This window comes from Plectropomus leopardus, chromosome 10 (genome assembly GCF_008729295.1).
Source record: "Plectropomus leopardus isolate mb chromosome 10, YSFRI_Pleo_2.0, whole genome shotgun sequence".
Taxonomy (NCBI): domain Eukaryota; kingdom Metazoa; phylum Chordata; class Actinopteri; order Perciformes; family Serranidae; genus Plectropomus; species Plectropomus leopardus.
The window spans coordinates 7,572,353-7,599,348 of NC_056472.1; the positions used below are offsets into that span (position 1 = coordinate 7,572,353).

Here is a 26,996-nt window from a genome sequence, read left to right on the forward strand (position 1 = left end):
TGGATGAAAGGCTCTCTCAAGCTTTGTTAATATGCCTTAGTTTTTACAACCAATAACACAGAAGGAGAAGAAGATTACTTACTTGTCGTACTTGTCCATGGCGCAAACCCACTTACACATGCCTTCAGCTGCAGTCGATGCCGTTCGAATCTTCTCTGGTACAAAGTCTGGGTTGGTTATGTACTTGTTTCGGATGATGGCGATGAGATTAGGCGGTATGTTGTCTTTGTCATACTCATGGAGGCTTTGGAGAAACCTAAGGTCTCCAAGAAGTTTTTTGGCCGGGCCCCAAAAGTCCTCTACTTTTTTACCGGAGCCTGAGGGGTCAGGAACACGATCTGGCTTGATGCCTTTGAGAATGCAGATGGCCTCCATCACCAGCTTCACAGCTGGAGGTGGGCTTTTCATTGACTTCACCACTGTGATATCCTGTATGTAAAAAGAACCACATCTTCACTATTTTATTCCAGTACACCTGGCACTTTGAGTCAGATTTAAGAGCACTATCCTACATAAGGGGAAAAATGCTTCTTTTACCTGATTAGTGAGAGTATTCAATGCAGCAAGGGCTGACTCCAGGATAGGCATGGCTTCAGCCAGGTCAGCATCGCACTCATCCTTGATGGCCTTGGCAGCCATGGCTTGTTCGTTGGCCACAGCCTCATCCACTTTCACCACCTTCTCAGTCTCAGCCACCTCCACAGATTCATGCTCAATCACCACCATCATCTCATCTACTTCCTTGCTGGCCACAAGCAGCTGTGGCTGTAGAGCCTCCAGCTCAACTTGCATTGTGGCCACCTGGTCTGCTGCTGACTCCAGCTTCTCGAGGCCCACCTCATAGCGACGCTTCAGCTTCATCACCTCACTTAGCAAAAGGACGAGGAGAGATGAGGAAAATACGTCCTCATTTTATACATGGATACTGGAATTCAGAAGACTTGAATCACTAGCATCTGAAGTAACAAAAACATCAAATAAGTGTTATTGCAATGTACAGAGTTTATCTTCAATCTTACGCTCTTTTTGTTTTCAGTAAGGCCTTGAAGGTGGAAATGAGTTCCAGGTATGAGGTTGGGGTGACATAGTTGTGGCGCTGCAACTCAGCCAAAAAGCGAACCGATAGCTCAATGGTTGAGGTGTGGAAGCTCTTGCACATGTTGATACAGCCTTCTCGGGACTCAGCGGTCATCTCAACATCCTCCAGAAAGCGACAGGCCACCGCCTGCAGAGCATCCTCAGGCCAGGTCTGATAAAAAAAGAAAACTGCTACCACACATAGAGTGCATTTCCAGTGTGAGAAAATCTGGTGAACAACTTTCTAATTCTGATCTAAATTGTTTTCTCTTTTGTTTTTATGACATAAGAACAGGTGAAAAAATACATTTTGCCAGGGTCATCTTTTTAAGTTCCTAAAGTTTCATCTGTGAGACAGGTGGCAAAAAAAGTTGTGCAGGTTTAAAAAAATGCTTGCCGGGATCATTTTTCTAAATGACTTTTCCATCTGTGAAAACAGGTAGGAGAAAAAGTTTTGGGAGGTGAAATGTTTTTTGTCAGGATGATTTTGCGTGAAGTACAGTATGTTAGGTGTACACAAAAGTCTGAAGTACACTGCTACCTCATGTTCTAAATAGGACTACAGAATTTTCTCCAAGGTGAGTTTTGATAGATCAGACTTAGAAAAAGGATCACCAGATTTTTTTTTTTCTGATTTGCCTTTTCGGACTTCCATAGTTTCCTGACAATGCCAATAAACACAAATCCTACTTATTTTCGTCTTACAATTGGCATCTTCAGCCCCTACACACACTCTACATTGTCCCCGTCTTTTGATTAACTGCTTTAGGCATCTTTATGTGCGACCGACCGCACACCAGAGCTCATGCAACATACATACACACACCTGGAACCAGTTAATGGTGCAGCAATTAATGAGGGCGGGGAAACGTCTCAAACGGTTCCTGAAGGCATCTCCAATGGGACTCATGGCCAACACCACATGCAGCTGTGTGCGACAGCGCTCAACAAACATGTTGAAAAGAGACAGGGGGCTGCCATCCGTCTGCTTGTCACGGTCACGCTGGCGGTCCAACACGCGCATTCGCTCACAGATCTCCTGCTTCTCGTCAACAGCAAACAGGTTGGGCACCTGGAAACAACCAAAACAAAACAGAAAGATCTGTTTTGGGGACTAGATGTGTAAAATCTTTCTAATCTGTATCATTTTTTATCTACATCTTCTGTATTTGCTACATTTTTATCCATCTCTGAATCGAAGCAAACATCCATTTTTCTTTCCTCCATCCAAACTTCATTCACTAATCAATCTTCCCATCTTTTCGAATATTATCTTTACCTCAACTCATTCGTCAAATCCATGTATGTTCACTTTACCTCACCAGTGTTGAGCAGATTGCCAATATCCTCCAGGAATGACTCCATTTTGATTTGAGTGTCTGTGAAGAGGAAAACGCCATGAGCTTCACCCTGTGTGGACTTCCTCATGATAAGCTTCAGGTCATCGTGCCATTCAGTGGTTCCGTAGGTCTTGGAGATTTCCACCTGAAAAAGTTCAGCCTCTGCCATGTAAGCAGCCAACCGGGTGAGAGACTGTCGCCCGCTCCCGCCCACGCCAACCAGAAGAGCATGTCCGCTCGGCTGCTTGAGGATGCGGGAGATGCGGCACACGTGTTCGATGGCGAAACGGAAGAGCACCAGATTCATGGGTGCTTTGCTGATGTTATTGTACTCCTCCAGGTGCGACTCCACCACCTGCCGGAGCTGGTCGAGGTTGTGTACCTCGCGGTAGTTGCGGTCCTCGCCCTTTGGATCGTGGAAGTCGCAGAACATGAGGCTGCGCAGGTCATCCTCAGTGACCTTTCCATCCTGGTCCTGGTCCAGATGCTGGAAGAGCTGATGGAAGTTTTCTTTCATGTGATTCTGAGACACCTCCTGTAAATGGCTTACAAGCCAGGACCGATCTATGTCGTGAACCAATCGATCATAGTATACCCTCAGAACCTGATGAGCAACAAGACAAAGAAAGAGTAAGTATGAGAGACAGATACAGAGAAAAACAAAGATAAAGACAGATGGCAACACAGGAAGTTCCAAAGGAGGACAATGTCCAACATGCATGTACTGAATTTCCACAAATTTCCACTTCCTTTATTAGCATATTTAAAGAGTATTGTCTTGGAAATGGGCAAGAGGGGGAGTTAAGACATGCCCAGTCACCCAATTGTGCCTCCTCTTGATCCACAGCATCTCCCTCCCTCCCACAATATGTAGAATTTCATACTTTTCACTCAAATGTCAAGAATTTGACCTGAATCAATGAACAACACTACTAAATACCCATAGATATTGCTTTTCAAGTGAAAAAAGTGGTTTAAGGGTTTAGTTACTCTTTCAGCTACTTTAGTTGCAAAGCTTTCAGACACATCTTCGCTGTTTGCTGTGTACAACATTACCTCATGCACCCAGAGTCGTTTGATGACAGATGGTTCATCTGCAGTCTCTGGCCGTGACAGGCAGACGCCCTGGATGACCCGGGAGACATCGCGAAGATTAAACAAGTAATGGGACTTTGTTGGGGTCGGTAGCAGGTTCTTGGTGGCCTCTCGGTACACTGACATGGTACTACTGACGATCTGAGAGGTCAGAGCTGCAAACGGCTTTGGAAATGCAAACCTGTAGATGGAATGGTTAATTGTTGATATCCCATTTATAATATTTCCTACGTTTTAGTTAGGAAATTCAGTAATTTATCTGTGTCATTTTTTCTTGCAATGATAAAACTGTTTAAATGAATAAATGAAATATATATGATCAAGGATCTTTCTTTTATTATTAGAATTAATAATGTATTTCCAAAAGGCCCAAAAGTGTGAGATTGCCATTTTGTTAAAATGCAAGTAATACTTGTGTTTGCAGGAGAGGTTTGGTAGATTTGAAACCTTTCCAACAGATTTGATTGCTTTAGGGCTTGTGATCTCTGAGGTAAACACTGAGGTAGTGCAGTGAGAAAAGAGAAAGAAGAACACCTTTAATCCTCTAATAATTGAAACAGAAACTGATGAACAGAATAATTGTATCATAACTTACATGTATCTGCCTTACTTTATGTGCATGATTGCAGATTTAGCTGCCTAATTATCTTAGTTAGTAATAAACCGTCACTTCACTCTGTTGCTAAAAGTGGTGCGTCAACACTCCAGGACTTAAAAATATAAGTAAAAAAAGTATAAAAAATAGTGGGTCAAATGTATGTAACAGAGTATTTCAGAGGATTATATGTAATGGTCTGGTTATGAACATTCCTAAACACATGCATTCATTTTTGTGTCAACACATAACACACACGCCATACAGTTACCGTATGGTGAAATGCCAGTCTGAGATCCTGGAGAAGATTGTGAACATTGTCTTCTCATCAAAATCGTTAATGGTGATCATGTTGAAGTGGCGCAGGTACCGAGGTGTGATGGGGTTCCGTCCCCCACCTAAACAGGACAAAAAAAACCCTTTTTTTTCTTTTTTCCTTTGACAGAGATAACAACTGATAGGTATGCGTCAAATGAGTGTCCCAGCTCCTCTCACTCAGTACCAAGTTGGTTTTTAAAGTTTTTTTATGGTGCACAGTTACGTTTGCTCAATGTGCTGAATACATTCATAGGTATGTATATATTTTTATGTCTTTATGAGCTAAAGACATTTTTAAACAGGTGGACAGTAAGGCTCCTTCTGTTCAATTATATTGTCATGTCATTACTATTTCAGTGCATAAATGTACTAGAAGACCTAACAACCACAGTATTTATCAGAGATGACATACAAATGCTACATATTAGTCACATGTTCTATGCAATAAGATTATTTTTAACAGGTCATCTCATTCAACATTTTTCTAAGTTCTTCTGGAACTCCCTAGTGACATAGTTCACAGGGACAGAGAAACCAGTTGGTGAGGCCCCACAGATGTACAGATCCTGGACAGTTAACTATTCCATGATCACAATGAAAACTTTTTGGATACAGGGCCTTCTTAGTAGCTGCTCTGAGACTCTGAAATAATCTCCCTGAAAATATAATAGCCCTTTTGCACCAAAATTAGTGTGTGCACAAAAAGTTTCGGTAAACCTGCTAAAAATATGCTATATACTGCTTTCCCATTACCAGTAGAGCAGAACTGTGTGCACGGCTCTGCTGCAGACCAGTATCCCTTTGATGTGTGTTTGGGCTTTTTTGTTTGTATGTTTTTTTGTTTTTTGGGTGTGTCTGTTCGATGTCACGGACAGGCTGGAGGACATGTAAAGGGCTGTAAAACTTTACGGTGGTTACTTCTCTTTATATATCGCTTACTTATTCAGTCTTGCTTTCAAATTCTGTGCAGACTAATATGGATTACTGTTTTATGACTGGTTAGGAGGAGACCGACGGCTGTTGGTGTTTGGGCACTGGTGAATCTAGCCGATTAGGGAGCTAAAACAAGCACATTCACCCTAATGTTTCCATCAGTGCTGATCAGAGCCAGAGGCGATAAATACCCATGACTACTCCAGAGTCATTTGACCCAGGTTTGAATAACGATTGTATGCATTCCCACTGCACTAAAAAGCCCGATGTTAGCAGGATTTTTGCAGAGTGGAAATGAGGCTTAAGAAAAGCTGAATCTCTTGTCTTCTTTAAAAGATATCTTCAGACCCACTTTTACTTATCCAGCTGCCCCTGCATTGATTCTTGGCCAAATTTGCATTCTACATTTATATACATCAGTATCTGTGCATGGTACTTATGCATGTATTTAAGTACGTTCCCTCGTGTTTATGCTTGTTGCAAAGCACTTTGGCACAAGGCTGGTTTGTTTTCAAAGTGCTCTATTAATAAAGCTGACCTTGACCTCATGTCTCAGAGTGCAATCAACTTGCACAACTCATCATGACTGCAAGGCAATCTCAATCAACAGAGTCCACTGAAGGGATGTTTTCTGTGGAGTGCTTACAAACAGCAGTGACTACTTGCACTACAATTTGGTGATGTTAAAGACGAGCTTACATTTGCACACTGACATTGATTATTTTAGCATATTAAAATCTTAAACATGATAAGGCAACTTTGTTTAAATCCATTTTCTCTGAATAGGTTTTATATAATTCGAAATACGGCTTTTTTTTACGGCTGTAAAATTGTGCTCCTCTATTGTTTCTCTGGTGTGTGCTCAGTGTTTGCCACACTGAGCAGCAGCTTATGGAAGCTGAACAACTGTCAGCACAGGTATCAGGAGCAGATACTGTGGCTGTGTGGGCACCCATCCTCTTCTCTCGCAGCTGTCACTGCCAGCTGCCTCAGTGGACAGGGACACTTTTGTGTTTACACTGGTAGTTGTAGTGAAGGTGGTAAACACTTGCTATTTGCAAGCACCTTAAGGCAGCTAGAGCTTCATAAAACAGCAGCTTGTGGTTTGTGACATTGACTCAGCAGCACTTCAGCAGCAGTTCAGAGACAGAGGGGGAAAGTATTCAGTTAAAGCTTGTGTAGGCAGTTTTAATTTGAAGTGACTGGGCAAAAATCCCATACTAAACTTTGAGTGCATTGTAATTCAAGAAATTTGAGAGAAAACTAGACTTAAACAATGAGATTCGGGAGCTCCTTACCTTCAGAGCAGAGGACGAGATGAGCCTCCTTACAACAGTGACAGTAAATGATGGTGACTGACATGTTATGTCTTTGTTATTGTTTATAAAGCCCTGCCAATGTGTATATTATATGTCACGCTAGAGGCAAACGCCCGTCATGCCTCCTTTGATCGCAGGATTCCGTGATGCAGTGTATAATCACACAGGAGCGGAATGATGCTGCCATTGTTTGGTTCTGTGTAAAATGCAGGGGCTGTATAACAGGGGGACTTTGTTGCGGCCCCATAGCACGATCTCTGTGTAAAAGTAGCTATAGAGAGAGTCTGACAAATAAACAAAATAAAATGTGTCGATATCGGCAAAGCCTTTTCAGAAATGGACAAAAAATGTTGCTAATACTTTGGCTTTCTTCACGGCTGCTGCTTCAAGGTCATGTTTATGTACCTAACATTAGCTAGAGCCTTGAATCTCAGTCCCTGCCGGTACAGACCAGCTCCAATAGGAAACAGGTCCTCCAATGGATCCCCAATCAGCTTAGCAACCTGAATCCAGCCAAGTGTAAACCCCTGCTCCAGGGGACCGCACAGCCCCAAAACCCTGTTGGATCAGCAAACTGTCTGTTGCTTCTATTGCAAAGGTTAGACCTGGCACTGCCAAATTTCAGCTGCTATTCATTATTTTCACGTGACGTCACGTCCTTATAGGAACAACCAAATGGAGGGCAAAACAATGCCTTCTGCTGCTGTCCACCAGTGCGTTTTTGGAAGGTTTGCGGTTAGCTTTGCAAAAATGTCACACAGTTGCTGTTAAATCAGTCAGCACAAAGTGATGAAAAGACAAGCCAGGGTTGTGCTTTTACAGAAGTCCCTCTGAGAAAGAAAACCCTTACAGGAGGAGACTGTGGATTTGTGCTATTACTTGCCCCCGTCCCCACGGAGGGCTATGAGTGGCAACCATCAAAGTAAACACGCTTTTGCAGAGAACATTTCGTCAAAGGCAAGTTCAAGTAAACAAGTACAATTCTTGTCTCATTTATGTTCTGATTAACAGAGAGAGCAGGGCAAGGTAGGACTGAGTGAATGTGCTGCATATGTATGGGAAACACTGGTTTATTGTATGAAGTGCATGCATATGTCCAGGGTTATCTAGTGGGAGGGGCTTAAGACAGAGAGGGGAGAACTGCAGAAAGAGGCTTTTCAATTTCTTCTGGGTTTTTTTTGTTGGTTTTTTTTTGTTCTACCCCAGCTTTAATCCACCTAATGACCTGCATTTTGTTAACCAATCTAGGCTTTGGTATCATTATTGCTGCACTTCTGATAAACTTTTGGGTACCACAGTTGCTACTCACCAGGAGGTCCCATGGCACATATGACCTGAATATCCACCAGGTTGATCATGGAGCAGTCCTTCATGTCATACCAGTTCCAGTGGTCCAGCCACTGGCGCAGCAGCTCCACAGGAGGCTGGGCACCATAAACCTCCCGGGCTGGCATGTTCACGTCATCCACAAATACCACCTAAATAGATACAATATAAGTATACATGTAATAAGCTTAAAAACATATAATTCCACATATCTAAAACAACACTGCATTCGTTTAAACGCACGCTTTTTTTTTTTTTACACATTCATTGCTAATGAAAATGTTATTATTATGTAGACTTCAAATCTTTGCAACATTTTAGTGACTCACTTTGCTGATGTATGTGTAAATGGAAAATCAAACAAGTCATACTAACATAAAATATCATATGAACATAATAAAAGAGGCTGTACCATTTTTTTCCCTAATGGGGGGCCAAACACTCCTTTGCGCCTCTTATCGAGCTTGGACATAATGATGTTTTGGGTTTGGGCAGCTGTGGTCTGGGCTGAAAAATTGATGAATAATGGGCTGTACACATCCTTCTGCAGCTGGTTCAATAGGAAGTCCTGAGCAAGAGTTATTGGAAATATAAACACAAATTATTATCAAATCTCATAGTAGGAAAGTTTATTTTACATCATCACAATGAATATCTATATATGTACAACACCATGATACAAAATGGCAACAAACCGCATAAAGAGAAGAGAGATATTATCAGGAAAAGTGACAATTTTTAAGGGGACGATTAGTTTGTGTTATATTTTACTATTGAGGTTTTTCTATAGAACAATGTTTGTACTGTTTGTGTGTTTTTATGGGATATTCAGAACACATAAAATGACCAATTAGGATCTGGGAATTTCATTAACTTAATTTAATGAATAAATGTGATCAAGGTACTAAATTGGCTCACATCGGCATACTTGAAAAACAGGTGACAGAGTTGGTTGAAAAATGTTTTCAAAATATTGCTACTCTGTATTCTGAATTAGCATGCCAAAGAGCCTGTACAGGTAGAGTACAAATAAAATGATAATTTCCAGTTTGATCCTGGCAAATGGTTATGATAAGCTTTGTAATCTAATTAAACGTGGCATTTAGTGAGTATTTCATTAGATAAAAACTGGATCGCAGTTAATCCCTGAAAACGACTTTGAAATGAAGTAGGGAATTAGTTGCCCTCCGAGGACACGATCTAAAGTAATGTGCTGCGGGTCAAAAGGGTAAAATCAATGAATTTATGATTCTGCATGAGGGTTTACAAAAGGGCATCTCACTAAAAGCTAAAAGAGGCTTTTATGAAAGGCCATTTTGATAAAATGACCTTTCGGACAAATGGCCCTCCGTTTACATGATCAGAGAACAAAAATCAGATTTGATCTTTTTCACAGTATTTTTTTTTTTATGCACCGTGTGTTCAGAGCACGTGCTCAAGCTTCCCCACATGTGCATAAGCATGCACACGGTGCTCTTACACATGCTTGTGAAATCGTGTGAATAACGACCTGCATAATTAAGGGGGACTTGTGATGTGAATGATCACAGGGTGCAGCCAAGGTGCATCATCATCCTCTTGTCTAAATTATAAACCAAGAGCAGCACGGCTTCTCTCTGTTTCACTTAGGAGCAGACTGGGTATGGTGAAGAGGGCTTGTGTACAGGTGTCTGATGGTACTGGTGCCAGCACCACACCAGTCTGTTCTTATGGTCTTATGGAGTGCTGGTGCTCCTTTATCACTCCTGCCAGATTTGGGATTCAGCCATGGTCTGCTGGTTGCGGCATGGGACAGAGCTGCTCCACCAAGCAGGCAGACAGGAAGAGGAGAACAAGGCAGGCTCCCCCGTGAGATGATCTCTATTCACCCCAGAGTCCCAAGTTTGAGCACACTAATGGATGAACTAATGAAGCAAAGGGAAGGGGGGGGGATTAGTCCTTGATATAAATAGCTGAAGGTCTGCTGAGAGATACTCAGTATTCCTCCAAGGTGGCCAATTCACACCTGGTGTCTGTAGCTGTGCTGCCTCCAAATGATTTGTATGTTCAGAGCACTTACTCCAGTTTCCCGAGGCTGGGACTACAGTACTTTTTATAAATGAATGCTCACTCTTCTTAAAGAATGATGTCATTGTTAGCAGTGGAGTTTTCTGATAAAATTAATTTCTACCAATAAAAATGGCATAAGTAAATTCCTGACTCCCTTGGAGAAAGGACAGAAATAAGCAGACATAAAAAGAAAGGAAGAACTAATAATGTACTACTTAATGTATGCAAATCAACAATGTGCTCGTGATTAATTCACATGTATTAAATAAATGTGCCTACAGGTATCAAAAATTGTTGTGGATTTAGGGGAATCTATTGGTAGAATTTGAATATAATTTTCATAATAATGTTTTCTTTCATGTAAAATCCACAAAGAATTACTGTATTTGCTTAGAACGCAGCCTCAGTGAGGAAACTTCTAAAGATGTCTAAAGATGTTGCATCTGCATCACTCTTGCCTCACATTTCTTTCTGCTAAATGCAAAATACCTCAGTGTGTCACAAGTGTTACATTATGAAAAAAATATGGCTCACTGTAATGTAGACACTTTTGCCAGTGCCAGTGGGGCCGATGAATATAGTGGGCTTCTGGTGGGTGACGAGGAGCTCCATCAGTGCCATGTAGCGTACCGTGTTCTCAGTGGGCACAATGATCTCATTGAACTGCATGTCTTTGCATATGGGGGGCACAGTCTTTAGCTCATCTGTCCACAGCTCCCACCTGCCCGGGCCCTGAAGAGGAATTTGAAAGAAAAAAAGAAAGAAAAAGGTTAAGAGTTGCATATGAGATCCAAGGCCACACTCCAAGGGGACCATATTACACTAGATTATAATAATATAGTCTTTGACTGTAGGTAAGACAACCTGAAGCAGGCAAATGTTTTTGTCTATGTTGTGAGACGAAAATGTTATGGGTGATCATACATAAAAGGTGCTTATGCTTTACTAGTGTTCGATATTAATACATATCAATAGCCACCAAAACTATTAATAATCAAATAGCGTCTTTGTGTAGTCATTTGTAACAATAAGCATATGAATTTGTTTTATTGGGTGACAGTGACCTTTGACCTCCAGCCAGCAAATTATAATCAGTTCATTCTTGAGTACAAGTAGACGTTTGTGCCAAATTTGAAGAAACTCCCACTCCCACTCCCATGTGACAATGAGATGGACACAAGGTCACAGTGACCTTGAACTTTGAACACCAAAATCTTATCAGTTCATCTTTGATTCCAATTGAGCATTTGTGCCAAATTTTTAATTTCTTCAAGGTGATGGCCACCAAACCTGTGCAAATGAGATGAAAAAAGTGTGCAATCCAAAAAGCATGTGCAAAGGATGAAATGCATGCAACTGCACTGCCGAGCCGACAGCGTCACGGGTGTGCCTACTATTTGCATGTATGTAAATTAGGGAATAGTCAGAAATTCAGCACAAAATTCCCCCCTTCTTATGCAAATAAGCCTGGTTGCAAGTACCATCTCATTCACAAAGACCAGCGCTAATTGCCACAGGCACCGTGGGGCTATTTCACGCCACTGAGACCTGTGTATTAAATAGGCACAATTTCTCTCTTTTCAAAGCTTGTGAGCTTTGAATGATAATGAATTGATATTGAGTGATATTATAAGTGAAATCTATAGTCAGAGGGGGGGAACCAGGTTGGTTGTGAGCTTTTATCGGATTCTGAAATGAAACAGTTCTGGTGGAGCTCAGGATTCAACAATAAGGGCTGCCTTTTTACAAACAATTTTGGCGTGTAAACCTGGGATCTGTGTCTTAACAGCTGACTTGTGTGGATGTGAAGCACAATACACAACATTAATTAAAAATCTTGGCCGATCCTCTTAATGAAGCAACTACAGCACCGTGCGTAAAAAGCGCACTGTCTGTGTCTAATTTTGGAGACACATGTTTAAGTGTCAGATGCTAGAGCCAGCTGCAACACAGAGCCAACTGTGAAAAAAACAAAAATTGACACTTTCTGCAAAATTTTGTGCTCTCTGCAGTTTTCATTATGAACCAATCTGTGTACTGCAATATGAGAAAAGCCTGCAACACTGGGAAAAGATTTGCTTACTCAATTAAACACAAAAATGGGGCAAATTGTGCCAAACTTTGTAGGCGTGTTAGCGCTGCCGTATAATTGGTGCAAATTCTTTTGTGGATAGGGGGTTAAAACACTCTAGATTGACTTTGCTAATTCTGCACAAATCATGGTGATTTTCGCAGGCACAATCCTTTCTTTGTGGATCTGGCCCTTTTTTTTTCAAAACCACTTTTGGAGGGTGAGGATTTGTTTTTCTTTGCTATGAAAACATTGCCTTGTCCACCATCCTCCATGATAAAGTAATTTACTGGCAGAAAATTCGAGGCAGGTGGAGCCATGTGACAGACACTGCAGCATGGCACTTCAGAAAGGTCACAGAGACAAAACACTTCATGTCTCTTTTCCCGCTATCTGAGAAAAAGAGAAATTTAATGCAGGTATGTCACCGTTTAGTCCACAAGTTCTTAATGCACATTGTAGAGGGTGCTCTCCCTTTGATGCTTGTTGTCAGTTATTGTGGTGTTAGCAAAGTTCCTATATTATATAACCATTTGTATCATTTACTTTGACAAAAAGATATTCGGTTTTCATCCTCCTCCTATGTCAAACACAGCTATATATATATATATATATATATTTTTATTTATTTATTTATTTTTTTTTAATTGAGTCCCACATGTCACAATGTTGAAAAAAGTGCTCTCAGATGCGTAATTATCAAAAGCAGCCGTACCTCTTTAATGAATCGATACTGATAGACTGTTTCCTCATTGGGCAGAGGCACTGTGAGCTGTTTGGGTGGAGCTTCGACAGTAGCCAGAATACCATGGCGGGCGCGGGTCTCCTCACTTAAAGGCCGTCCAGTACCTCTCTGACAACGGCATCAAACTTGACCCGACCTGCATCATCACAGCTGGCACCCACGGACCAGACCAGGCAGAACACAAAGATGCCCTGTGTAAAAGGAGAGGACAACCATCACTTTTTGTTTTTATCTGTGTATATAATGTGTCTGAATAGGTCCATGGAGGCAATGGTTGAAAAAGGGGTTGAAATACTTCATAATATACTATTATATATATATATATATATATATATATAACATCAAATATACCATTTGTATATCAATTACTCACCCCGTTTTACTTTGAAATTTAATTTTGAACTTTATTTTCTCACATGCCTTCACGGTGAATTCAAAAACGGAGAAAAATATTTTAGAAAGTTCATTGGCCAGGAAGTGAAAAGCATGGGAGTGACATCATAACTTCTGGCCAATTAATGAGCTTAATGACAGGAGCTTGATGGAAGTTCAAATGTGTGCACATGCCCAGGCGCACTACTCGTCCATGTGTGTCACTGTTTATGTGTAAATGTATTAAAGCGTAATGTTTTAGTGACCATGCATGTTTGGGAAGTACTGAGTGTATGACTCAGTTGTGTGAGAGTTTGTAAACTTTTTTTGCTATAGTTCTGCTGTTGTTACACCTGGACCCTATTTAGTCTAATTAATCAAGAATTTTCTCAGTTTTTGGATTCTTCATTTACCATGAAGCAAGCAAACACAACAAATATTTCTCCCTGATTTCAGGATAACATGGGGTGAGAGATCAACATACAAATTATCATTCTGGAGGTAAAGTATACCTTTAAAGTAAAATTTTAAATTTTAATCAAAGTACAAGCATATACTCTAATTCTTAACTGTTTTTAGGTGGGCTAAATGGTACAATGGCTTGCTAGTCTATACACATTTGGGTTTTGGCATCATATGTATGAGCCTCAAACTAAGACCTGCAAAAAGTCAATTGCAAATACACTATACGTAACAACTAACCACTACTGTCAGATTAATGTAACATTGCATAAAAAACCTCCCTATGAAATTTTATGATACTTGTCTTAAAATAAAATGACTTCAGTGCCAGTCCTTTAAAATTGTATATATATGATAAAAATATCACTACTTTCCATCTGCATTTTCAAACCACTTTCAACAGTACTTACCTATTGACCAAAAACCACAAAATGAGCAAAATCATATTCAGGATAGTGCTTGCAGAGTGGACAATGTAAGTAAGAAACTACACAAATGGGAACATACTGAGTTGCAGTTAAAAATCTAAGCACATGGATGAGGTTTGGAATTATTGTATTGATTAAAATGTACAGTTTCCATGTAAAAGCTTTGACCAATGTACAGATTACTTTAGGACACAAACACCAGAATCCACAGAGGAGAGATGTCTTTGTTGGAAAAATCAGCAGGAATACTGTAGGAATTGGAAATGGCCTATCATGAGGCTTAGCTGCCTCATGATAGCTCCTGCTGTTAAAAGGCTGATTAATTCAACACTTTGATAATGAGTGGCTGAGAAACATGGGAGAGAGGGTTGAAAGGCATTCATCAGTGCAGCGTGCCACAGGGGGATAATAGCAGTGCTTTCAAAAAGACAAGATACAGAGGCAAAAAAATCAATTGGAACTCAGGCAGGGGGCAGAGGAAAGGGCTCATCTACTAAAACTTTTCCACTCTTGTGGGCCTGTGTGAAGGCAGATTGGGACTGTATGTGCAAAAAGAAAAAGGCAGGCTCTTTGGTGTATATCTGAGTTCACTTTTTGCAACAAGAAATCGTTTTTTGGATGTGCCTTTTGGGAGCAATGCAACGGATACCACAAGGGCCGCTGCCAAAGTTCACTTTTTTTGTTTTCAGCTCACAACTCGAGCTGTGAACTCATTGTTTTGATGTAAGAAAGGAGAGGTAACAGCAGCCCGAATCAAGCTGAAAATAACACAGATAATAGGAATGTGTCCACACTGCCATTTAAAATGTTTGTACTTTAGACCATGGTTTGAAATTGAACTATTTTGTACCTCACAACATGACAGTTTCACAAAATTTGTAACAGCATTGCTCCAACTGTTTTGGAGTTAAGTAGGAGTTAGATAGGGCACCCTTCCTCACTTATTTATTAGGTATAATTATGCTGAATTGATGTTATCAGCCTGACAGCATGTTATAATGATGGTTTGTAAGCTGCCTTGAGCTCATGCTTGGCCAACAGCCCCTGCAGTTTCGCAGTGTATCTGGTACCATTGGCTCTTATACAATTCAGTTAGTGCAGTTTTGTCCTTTGAATTATTTCTGCCCCACCACGCATTTCTTCTTCATCAAACAAAACCACAGGCTTTTAACATCAATGAAAGGCAAAACAAACTCTCAAGTGCCAGTTGCAAACCTGTTTATCCAGATTCACAGTGGCATGAAAATTAGCTGGTTTGTCATGTTTATCTCACTGAAATGTTCATGGAGTACAAAGAAATACTACTTACTAGTTATTTCCTCTCTCTAAAGCACAGAACATACCGTGCATGGTCAGCTGTAGAGTTTTCAGTGTGTTCAAGAGCAACTTTTGAACAACATGACGATGTGATGAAATGTAAAATGACACATCAGTTTGTTTTGGAGGTGTTAGATGTTGGCTTGGTGTTTCTAAGCTCTTGTGGTTTGGCCATTTTGTTTTTTTGTCGTGTATCATATCGACAGTTATGGCAAGAAAACTGTATGTTGCATCATGCAAGGAGATGTTTAACATTCAAATCTTTTGAAACACAGACATAGTTGTATTGAGACTAGTGAGTGGATATTGTATGTGGGCATATTTGGGCATAACTTAATAAATCTGTCTAATAATTGACAATCTATAAAGCTGTAACCACTTGTAGGTTTACATATTTCAATTAAAATATAATTATTGTTAAAGTTGTAGTTTTTTTTTAAATTAATCTTTTCGTATTTGCTGAAACTATGTCTGAATTCACACAGAACTAAATGAGTAGGATAATCTGTAAAAAAAAAAAACATTAAAAAAAATCATATTCATCAAATCATGTTTTGCTACACATTTTACTGTTTGCAGTTCATATGCAGTGGCTGACATGATTGACGGCTTTGTCAGAGACTCCTCGGCTCTGAGTGGGTGTTTGGCGCTCTCCAGGTGAATCGAGTGAATGCCATTATAAGCCGCATGGAGGGGAGAAGGGACGTGATTTTTCTTTTTGTCATTTTTTTTCACACATCTCTCTCAATGACTTCTTACAGAATATAGGAACAGTTTCAGCAAATATAACACAAAGTCCTTTTCATAAAAGTTACCATCTGTAGCTTTTATGATACTATAATTATAGTTATTAGCTGCAGTAGTAGTAGTAGTGTGTGCGTACACAAACCTCCAACCAGGAGCAAATATCTTTTTCATTCATGCTCTTCATCTTTGCTTCATCATGAAACTCATCCATCATACAGTCCATCAGATTCATCAGGGACTTGACTAGATTGGTGTCAGAGGTCGGGGACAGCTCCTGAAAGCAAAAAGAAATAAAACACATTAAAAACTTGGACATAATAATTTCTGAATATACTCCTGGAATCAGAAGTCCATTTTTACACTTAATTACATGAATAAAGGTGAAAAAAACATGACCAACCATGAATAACACTTTAATCAGTGCACATAATTTTTAAGATCACCACAGATAATTTTTCATTGGAAACAGTGGTTGTTTAATGATGAAAAAACAACGCCATGATCCCACGCTACTTCACTAAATCGTCCAAGTCAGTCTTTTGTTATTGTTTTAAATGGGAGACACCTCACAGCAGAAATTACATACTCTACATTTAAACATGCCAGAAGAAATATGCACATATCAATAGAAAATTTCTGCATTTCTGCAGATGTAGAGTGAAAAACTCCCTTTTGAATAAAAAGTTAGGAAATGCCTTATTCACATGTTTTGGACTTGTCCGAGCCTTGAAATATACTTGAAGAAAGTTTTCCAAACCTTATCCTCAATCCTTAACTCTGACCCGCAACCCAATCCTCTGGTCGCTCTCTTTGCCACCACCGGAGAGGACGATGTACGCCTGACTCTAACCCAACGGCATATGTTGTCTTTCGCCTCTCTGCTGGCTAGGCGTGCAGTTGTAATTAGATGGAGGGATGCTGCCCTGCCCACCCTTGCCCAGTAGTTGAGGGACATTATGTCCTGTTTTAATCTCAAAAAGATTCGCAACTCAATCTGTGACTCAGATAAGAAATTCAAAAACTATGGGGCCCCTTTATGAAATACTTCCAGAGCTATCAGTCAAAGTGATGACTCTGCATTTATTGCTTGCTCATTTCGCTCTTAGTCAATGTATACTGTTTACTTACCCATTATTTTGAAACCGCCTTTCACATAGACACCTCTCCTTCTCTCTTTCAATTTTGGCCTCCAGCTCAAACAGATTTTTTTTTCTACTCCAGTGATGGAGGATCGTCCTATTATTTATATTCCGGCTGTTGTTTTGGGTTAAGTGGAATGGGTAGGTTTGTAATTTGTATTTATGCTGTGTTTTGTCTTGTACATGCTCTGTACAGTTTTACACCTGTCATACAGTGTGTGAACTTTTTAAATTAAAAAAATTAATAAAAGCATTCCTGATAAAAAAAAAAAAGGTAGAAAATAAACTGTATTTCCTGAGGATGGTTCAGCACCTTGGTGGCCTTTCGAATGAGCTGCACGCAGGCCGGCAGTATGCGGTCAAACAGGGCAGTGATGAGGTCTTTGTGTGCTGCAGTGACTGTGGCCGGCAGGGTGTTGAGCCACGACAACATGAGGGGCCGCCAGCCAAGCATATGAGGCTCCATGTAGATCATCCCACATCGAGAGACCTGCCACAGACACACAGTATATCACATCTAAAAACAACATAATGGGCAGTCAGTTTATAAGAATATTATTCTTAATGTAGCGTCTCTTAACTAATAAGCACAACCATCTGACCAGTGCCCAACAAAAGGATGACTGTCATCCAATTATTGGTTGCAATATTGTAAACTAGGTGTGGACATGCAGTGCAATACTGGTGAGCATTTCAGAGGTGTTCTGGCCCCAGTTTGACCAAACATTATGACATGTATGGCTCCCAACAGTTATATCCTTTATACTGATAAATTTTGTAAATGATTGCAAGCTGCATATGTGATGTCTAATGAATACCCGATGACTATACTCCAACCTTTTCCTAAAGTGAAGCTTTTAATGAGATCCCAGAGCTCACTATGGGAGTCCCACTCAAGGAATAGCTTCAGGACGGAGTGCAGGTGAAGTTAGAACAAAGAAGAAAGATGAGCCGAGATGGGTAAAGATATAATGTATGAGCTGTAGCTGAGAGACGTGGGGTTATGATAGAAGAGGAGAAAGACAAATGAGGTTTTTTTAAGATAAAGGAAGAAAAATAACTTTCATAGTAAAACAGAGAAGAGATGAAAACATGAAGAGGAAAAAAAGGGAGTAGAAATATCAACGGTGCACAAAAAGGACCCTGTGATCACAAATGTTGACGTCTTTGCATTCACGATAAAGGGAACAGATGCCAGGCTATAAAGAATCAAAAATAGAAGTCTGTTTAATAAAAAAGTAGAGCCGGGGAGATGCAAAGGAATTCTCTCAAGGCATCCATGTACTGCAATCAAGAGCCTTTGTTACTGCTTCACAACAAAGAACTTAAGAAAGAAAATTATAAAATTATTAAAAAAAACTTATGTATGTACTGCAAAGGATTTTTACATGGATTGTAGTTTATTTCAAAGAAATGGAGAGGCATGTGATAACTTTGTAACTTGACTTTGCTGGATATTTCTTGTGAAATGCTTGCTAAAATGCCTGCACAACTAGGAATGGCATTAACATTACCATCATTATGCCCTACTGATAAATGTTATGATTGGCTAGTTAAAGAAGGCAGCTGGTGACATTACAGGCTTAGCTCATGGCTGCAAATTGAACTAGACATTCCAAATACTGAGGGAATGGGGAAAATTAACAAAACAATTTTGAAACTATTAATAACTTGCAGTTGTATGCCTCTGCAAATGAGTCAACTTGCGGTTTACATCCCTGTCTGCCCAAACTTGCATGTGGCCATACGAAGGCCACTTTTGAAATATTGATGTTGCTGAAAAGAACAAACTTTAAAATGTGGATGCTTACACACACACCGGCAGCACAGAGGACCAATACAATCAGCACGGTTTCAGGATAAATAATCAACCAACATTACTGTCACCAATTCAGCATCGGACAAATTACTCCCCCTCTGTTCCTAAGTTGCTGCTTTGAGTAATGGCTGGAAAAATGTTTGTCAGAACTGTACAACATCACAGTGAAGTTAACCTGAATTGAAATTTTGTCATAATAAGTGTATGAATTCTTGACCAAAATCATGTTTTGTGAGGTCACAGTGACAATTCATCGTTTAGTCCGAGTGGATATCTGTGCCAGATTTGAAGATACTCCTTCAGTGTTTCTTGAGATATCAGTTGTATAAGAACAAGATAAACACAGGGTCATAGTAACCTTGACCTCTGACCCTCATTCATTTACTTGGACTCAAGGATGAACTGAGAGTCAGTTCATCCTTGAGTCCAAGTAAATGAATGTGCCAAATTTGAAGAATCCCCTCAAAGTGTTCTGAAATATTGCATCCATAAGGATGAGACAAACGAGGTCGCAGTGACTTTAACCTTCGAGCACCAAAATCCATTTGGGCCAATTTGGAAGAAATTCGCTAAATGCATTCCTGATATATTGCATTCATGAGAATGAGACGAACAACCCATTAAACATAATGCCCCCAGCCTCAACTGTCATTGGTGCAAAGGCATAATTATTTTTTTCTATTGGCATTTTACATTTTAAATGCATCAATAAGGTGTAAAATGAGAAAAACAGAGGAATGCAGCTCTGGAATGGTTAAATCCATGAAGATATTTTCAAGAAGTATTTAATAAAAAAACACAGCAAGTGACCTAACTAACTTGCAGTTAGAGTACATCCTTGTCACTGTCTGAGCTTAATAGCATTTATTACACCAATCTGACAACCAAGATTCAACAAAGACTAAATGTGATTTGAAAATATTAAGCTAATGCTGAAATAGATAAACCCAAATATTTTGGAAAGATGTTCCTTATGTTACAAGCTCTACACTCTCTGGTATATAATATAAAGACCACCAGCTATGTTCAAAAATTGTATGCTTCTATATAAGGACAGTAAATGATACATCCTCAAGTATATATATATATATATATACAGTGCCTTGCGAAAGTATTCGGCCCCCTTGAACCTTTCAACCTTTCACCACATTTCAGGCTTCAAACATAAAGAAATAAAATTTTAATTTTTTGTCAAGAATCAACAACAAGTGGGACACAATCGTGAAGTGGAACGAAATTTATTGGATAATTTAAACTTTTTTAACAAATAAAAAAAAAAACTGAAAAGTGGGGCGTGCAATATTATTCTGCCCCTTTACTTTCAATGCAGCAAACTCACTCCAGAAGTTCAGTGAGGATCTCTGAATGATCCAATGTTGTCCTAAATGACTGATGATGATAAATAGAATCCACCTGTGTGTAATCAAGTCTCCGTATAAATGCACCTGCTCTGTGATAGTCTCAGGGTTCTGTTTAAAGCGCAGAGAGCATCATGAAGACCAAGGAACACACCAGGCAGGTCCGAGATACTGTTGTGGAGAAGTTTAAAGCCGGATTTGGATACAAAAAGATTTCCCAAGCTTTAAACATCTCAAGGAGCACTGTGCAAGCAATCATATTGAAATGGAAGGAGTATCAGACCACTGCAAATCTACCAAGACCCGGCCGTCCCTCCAAACTTTCATCTCAAACAAGGAGAAAAAAACTGATCAGAGATGCAGCCAAGAGGCCCATGATCACTCTGGATGAACTGCAGAGATCTACAGCTGAGGTAGGAGAGTCTGTCCATTGGACAACAATCAGTCGTACACTGCACAAATCTGGCCTTTATGGAAGAGTGGCAAGAAGAAAGCATTTCTCAAAGATATCCATAAAAAGTCTCGTTTAAAGTTTGCCACAAGCCACCTGGGAGACACACCAAACATGTGGAAGAAGGTGCTCTGGTCAGATGAAACCAAAATCGAACTTTTTGGCCACAATGCAAAACGATATGTTTGGCGTAAAAGCAATACAGCTCATCACCCTGAACACACCATCCCCACTGTCAAACATGGTGGTGGCAGCATCATGGTTTGGGCCTGCTTTTCTTCAGCAGGGACAGGGAAGATGGTTAAAATTGACGGGAAGATGGATGGAGCCAAATACAGGACCATTCTGGAAGAAAACCTGTTGGAGTCTGCACAAGACCTGAGACTGGGACGGAGATTTATCTTCCAACAGGACAATGATCCAAAACATAAAGCCAAATCTACAATGGAATGGTTCACAAATAAACGTATCCAGGTGTTAGAATGGCCAAGTCAAAGTCCAGACCTGAATCCAATCGAGAATCTGTGGAAAGAGCTGAAGACTGCTGTTCACAAACGCTCTCCATCCAACCTCACTGAGCTCGAGCTGTTTTGCAAGGAAGAATGGGCAAGAATTTCAGTCTCTCGATGTGCAAAAACTGATAGAAACATACCCCAAGCGACTTGCAGCTGTAATTGGAGCAAAAGGTGGCGCTACAAAGTATTAACGCAAGGGGGCCAAATAATATTGCACGCCCCACTTTTCAGTTTTTTATTTGTTAAAAAAGTTTAAATTACTCAATAAATTTCATTCCACTTCACGATTGTGTCCCACTTGTTGTTGTTTCTTGACAAAAAATTTAAATTTGATATCTTTATGTTTGAAGCCTGAAATGTGGCGAAAGGTTGCAAGGTTCAAGGGGGCCGAATACTTTCGCAAGGCACTGTATACATATATATATATATATATATATATATATATATATATATATACACACACACACACACACACATACACACACACACACACACACACACACACACACACACACACATATATATAAACCATCGCAGTTCGAACCATGACCTATTGCTGCTACAAATACAAAAACAGGTTACACTGCCATGAAAGCCCTTAATCCAAGTAAAGATGTTTCTCACCGTGGCTGGCGATGCCACCTCCAGGTCCATGGGCTCAAAGATGAGGCTCATCTGGGGTGACATCTGAATGATCTCACCGCTCATCAGACACAGCTTCTTGTTGTCGTCGAGCACTGTGTTCATATTCTCGATCCACACGGCATCCACTGGGCCGTCAAAGATAAGCCATTTCCTGTCGGGGCTCTACGGGAGGAAATAAATAGGATTTCTTACACCCTGAAGGAACATTTTTTATTAACAGCACAATAACACATGTTTATGTCAAGAAAAAGGTTATAAACGGTCACAACACTGACCACACTGGTGGCCTGTGGATGTATGGATGTGAGGAGGCACAAACAGGCAGACAGTCAGCCGGAAAGATAAACACTTAAACTTTTAAACCCTAGAGAAGATTTTTTTCTTTTACTTTGTTGGGTGCTGCAGTGCTGAAATATACAGAATTCTTAAATATTCATGGAGCTTTAAAGTTTGGTAGAAGAGCTTAAAAGTTCTATCTTTTGGTTTATCAAGACAGCGCCTGTATCCTTTAATCATATGCACACAGTGTATTCATTTATGTCACACTGACACAAATCCCTGTGCATACTCTCAAGGTCATAAAAGAACTCCTGCGCATTATGAGCTGAGCAGAGAATGTTTGCTGAATGAATGAAATTAACACATACACTGTCATAATGGAGGTTGACAACAGGCGTCAATTCTCCAGTTAAATGGGCTGGCAAGAGCTGTGCTTTAAATTGATTTGTTGTAATATAAACAAATGGAAGAAGCCTGGGCTGGGGCCATCTGGTGCTTGTGAGGGAAGTGAGTATACTGTAATGTAATGATCTAACAGAGAGTGCTCGCTGCAAAAAAAAAAAAAATCTCATTGTGTATGCAGAGAGTTTAATACACTACACTGCTGCTGACTCCAGATTAGCACACAAAAATTAGTTTAGCAAAATGTAATGCAGAAAAAAAAGCAAAACAAAGAAAGTCTTTGCCCACAGAGGATTTTTTTTTTTAAAAGTGAATTAAAACAAGCCTTGTTCTCGTTTTCTGTTTTCATTGCATCAGTATGCGCTGCCTCGGCTGTCATAACCACTCCTCACACTCCTTTTTCATTGACGAAAAAACAATTTGTAAAATGACAACTTTATATACTGGGCCAATTTTTAAAATGACAAGTTCATTTGAAAACGATCTGAGAATAGGGCGAACAAATGATTTCCCATTATGACGTGCCTCCGCTGCCATCTGTAAATCATCTGCCCATGTTTGTCTGCTGTGTGTACATGAATGAAAGAGCGTTATTAAAGATCTAAATTTAACAAGACAGCAGAATGTTTTTTTTTGTTACCCTGTCGACGCAGCCTCTCTTTCTACCGGCTTGAAATTAATTGGAACGTCATGCTTATTGTACAATGATCCGTCCAATGCTCCTAAACTGAGACTGAGTAGACAATAATGCATCAAAATCTCATCTTCTCATTGCAGAGCTCTGTATAACGTGAAGCATTTGAACATGTTACACCTCACAGGTGTAACATGCTTTAAGGTTTTAACCCACAGAAAGTGCAGCAATGAATGATCCACACATCTATTTTGAGCTGATATTACCGAGGAAGGTCACAGCAGCTATGTGGCTGACCAGCATAACACAGCTGACATATAACAAGAATACTTTTTGCTTTAAGTGGTGACACAAAGTTGCTCCAAATGCCTGTTTCCATAGAGACAGCATCAGTTTGAAAGTCTGCAACAGATCCTGGTATTATGTCTCAGCTAGGGCATCATTATTTTGACATTATTTTACTGATCATAGTAATTTTAGTGCAAGATTTGAACAGGACATAGGATTTGAGTATTCATAAGGCAGAGATTAACAGCCACTATGTATGTACAAGACATCCAGTAGCTTAGTGACAAGTAAGCTGAGCATTCAGAGCTTAACTATTATTAAAAAAACTGAAAAATAATGACAATTTCCTCTACTAGATCCTCAAACCCCTGGAAGTGAACAGTCGTTTGTTGCCTCCTGAGTTAATTAGACCCTCAAAATTCTTGTAGAACAGATCAATAAAAGGTTGAGATATGTTTTGAGATATGCATACTGACGTTTCTTAAATGTAGACTGCATTTGTGTTCTTTAGATCAGAACTGAAGCTGTAAAATCAATCCAATTCCCAATTTATTTTGATGCTAAAACATCCAATCCAAATTTATATAAACAGAGCATTTAAAAACAGCAGAGTTGACCAAAATGCTGTACATTAATACATACATTAAAAAAAAACAAGTAGTAATAAAAATAATAAAATAAAAAATAGCATAAATGACATGAGAGGATAAGAGAGGAAGAAAAAAAAACAACATACATACTTAATAACAGAAGTTGAATGTTAGGTGTGAATACATTAAGACTACTGTGTGATGTCAGGAGCCCAGTTTGACACATTACTAGAAATTTACATCAAACTGATGTCCTGCTGATCCTGAACAGCAGTAATGATGGACACTACACTGCATGTACCTCGGAGAAACATCATCTTTGAAGAATGTTTTCTTTTCTACTCCAGCTAAACTTCTTTCACAAAGACAAAATTTGTCTCCTTTGAGTCTTTTGATGATGTGAAAAAGCGCATCAACACTGTTTCGAAAACATTTAAGGCGGATAACAGTTTCAGGACGACTGTTCTGTGTGTAATAAATGTCTGTCTGACATTTTTGGATGAATAAAAAAGCCTAAATGAAACCTATATTGGGTACCATTTGTAGATATAAAATCCTCGTCTCATCTGCTTCTGTTTTCTTTTACTCAATAGTGACTACATACAGTGTTTGGCATGACGAGAATACACTACGTCGAAACAACTCTGTGTGTATTTTTCGGCAGCCTGTATGAACACAGAGTAGTTTCCCTGTCACAGACTCAGTAGGTGATCTTGAGAAATGAAATTACTCTCTTAGGATAACAATAGTAAGGCACCTTCCTGGCTTGTCTCCTCTAATGTCCTCATTCGCCAGGATAAATAATGTGAATTTCCCACCTTCCATCATAGCAGAGGGAACGACTCTGGTAAACATGAAAAGGTTATCAGCGAAAGCTTTTAAATCCCACAATAAGAAACCCTGCGGAAAATAAAAAACGTTTCAACTGAGAACCTCAAACATAAATATCAGTTGAAACACTGCTCTAAACTGTCTGCACGGTGAATTAAATTGCAAGTAACCATGGCAACAGCACATGTGCTTTGTGCTTGATTACCAGTTAAATCATTGTGACCATATTTTCAATGAAGAAAGGCATTCTTTTGTCCAAGAAATAAAACAAAAACAAACATTAAAAAACACTTGAATGTCTCTGTGAATTTAAAGGGATAATCTTATGAAGCCAAGTTATATGAGGTACTTATCCATAGTGTGTGTATTACCTACAGCAGATAATGCTCTGTATTCCCCCAGTCCTCCATCTATGCTCTTGTAAAAGACTCCTTTTAGAAAACAGTAAATTTAGCTTACTGAACATGGAGGCTGCTGGTCTATTGCTGTGTCTATCAGCCAGTTTGCTTGTGTTATTGTGTGACTTTGTCGAACCCAAACTAACCCCTCTAAAGACTGAAGTCACACAATAAGACAAAGCAACTGAACAAGGCAGCTATAGACGAGCAGCTCCTAAATTCAGCAATGTTAAAATACTGTTGTTCTCAGTGAAGCCTGGCTTTGAAAAGTTAAATTTGTCTATATACCACTTTTCACAGACATAGGTCACAGAGGGCTTCACAAGGGCAATTATTAACATATACAAGAATAAAAACATAGAAGATAAAGCGACTACACAAGCCACGTATTTAAAGTGCAGAACTGTTGGCGCAGTACAAAATGAAAAAAATCAAAGCACGTAAGAGAGTGATCAACTGACTCCTGGAAACAGCAGCCTAAGGGCAAAGATAAATGGGGAAATATTTTAAATATAGTGTACACTTAAATTCCTTCAGTAATTCCTTCAGGGGTGCCCATTAGCTCACACAGTAGAGTGGGCACACCATGTACAAAAGGCGTCCTATGTCCTTGCAGCAGCCGTCCCAGGTTTGATTCCAACCCTTTGCTGCATGTGGTCTAATCTCTCTTTTCCTTTCACACTATTTCTGTCTGGTAAATAAAGGCAAAACATCTCAATAATATCTTTGAAAAATTAATTCATTCATTCATTTTCCGTAACCACTTCGTTAAGGGACGCAGATTTGCCATACCAGCTGACAATGGGCCGGACGCAGGGTACATACATAGAAAAAGATCATTCATGCTTACATTCACACATACAGGCAATTTAGAGTCACCAATGACCTAACCTGCATGTTTTTGGATAAGGGGAGGAAGCAGCAGACTCCAGAGAAAACCCACGCTGACATGGAGAGAACATGTAAACTCCACACTTATATTGATATTGACTTTTTTTGGGGGACACATATTTTAGGTGGAGTTTTGTGACTGTCCCCATCCAAAGCAGTACATAGCTTAGCTTCAGTATTTCTTCAGTACACACTGAGGGGATGTCTACAGGTCTTTTTCAATGATTGATCTCTGGTTTTGTTTTGTTTTTGTTTGTTTTTTTTTTTTAATTCCCTATTGGACTTGTGGAGTGAACGAGAGTTCAACGAGAGTTTAATTTCATGTGAATCTGATCCACCATCCAATACTTATTTTGGTGAGAAATCTTTATCTTTGAACATTGAGGAGGCATAGAGCAACTTACCAACAGAAGCTGTAAACAAGTTGAGGCTAAAATGTATAGTTTGTAAGCAAATACAGTTTATCTGTATGGATTCTACTGTTGCCGCATTGTCAAAAATGCTGTCAACACATGACGCCTTTCACCTATTTTTGTGGACACATACAGCATGAAAAGAAATG

The 26,996-nt window shown here is 39.7% G+C and overlaps 1 protein-coding gene across 1 annotated transcript in view; it reads right to left on the minus strand.

The window, feature by feature from the left end:
* Window positions 1-26,996, minus strand: part of dnah7 (dynein, axonemal, heavy chain 7) — a 117,230-nt gene that overhangs the window by 40,644 nt on the left and 49,590 nt on the right. Inside the window, 15 exon segments of the mRNA XM_042494683.1 lie at window positions 83-429; window positions 538-868; window positions 1,020-1,249; window positions 1,904-2,149; window positions 2,395-3,021; window positions 3,474-3,693; window positions 4,379-4,505; window positions 7,987-8,155; window positions 8,416-8,571; window positions 10,587-10,784; window positions 12,839-12,963; window positions 12,966-13,059; window positions 16,337-16,468; window positions 17,647-17,823; window positions 22,101-22,283. Of these exon segments, the coding sequence (XP_042350617.1) occupies window positions 83-429; window positions 538-868; window positions 1,020-1,249; window positions 1,904-2,149; window positions 2,395-3,021; window positions 3,474-3,693; window positions 4,379-4,505; window positions 7,987-8,155; window positions 8,416-8,571; window positions 10,587-10,784; window positions 12,839-12,963; window positions 12,966-13,059; window positions 16,337-16,468; window positions 17,647-17,823; window positions 22,101-22,283 (3,362 nt within the window).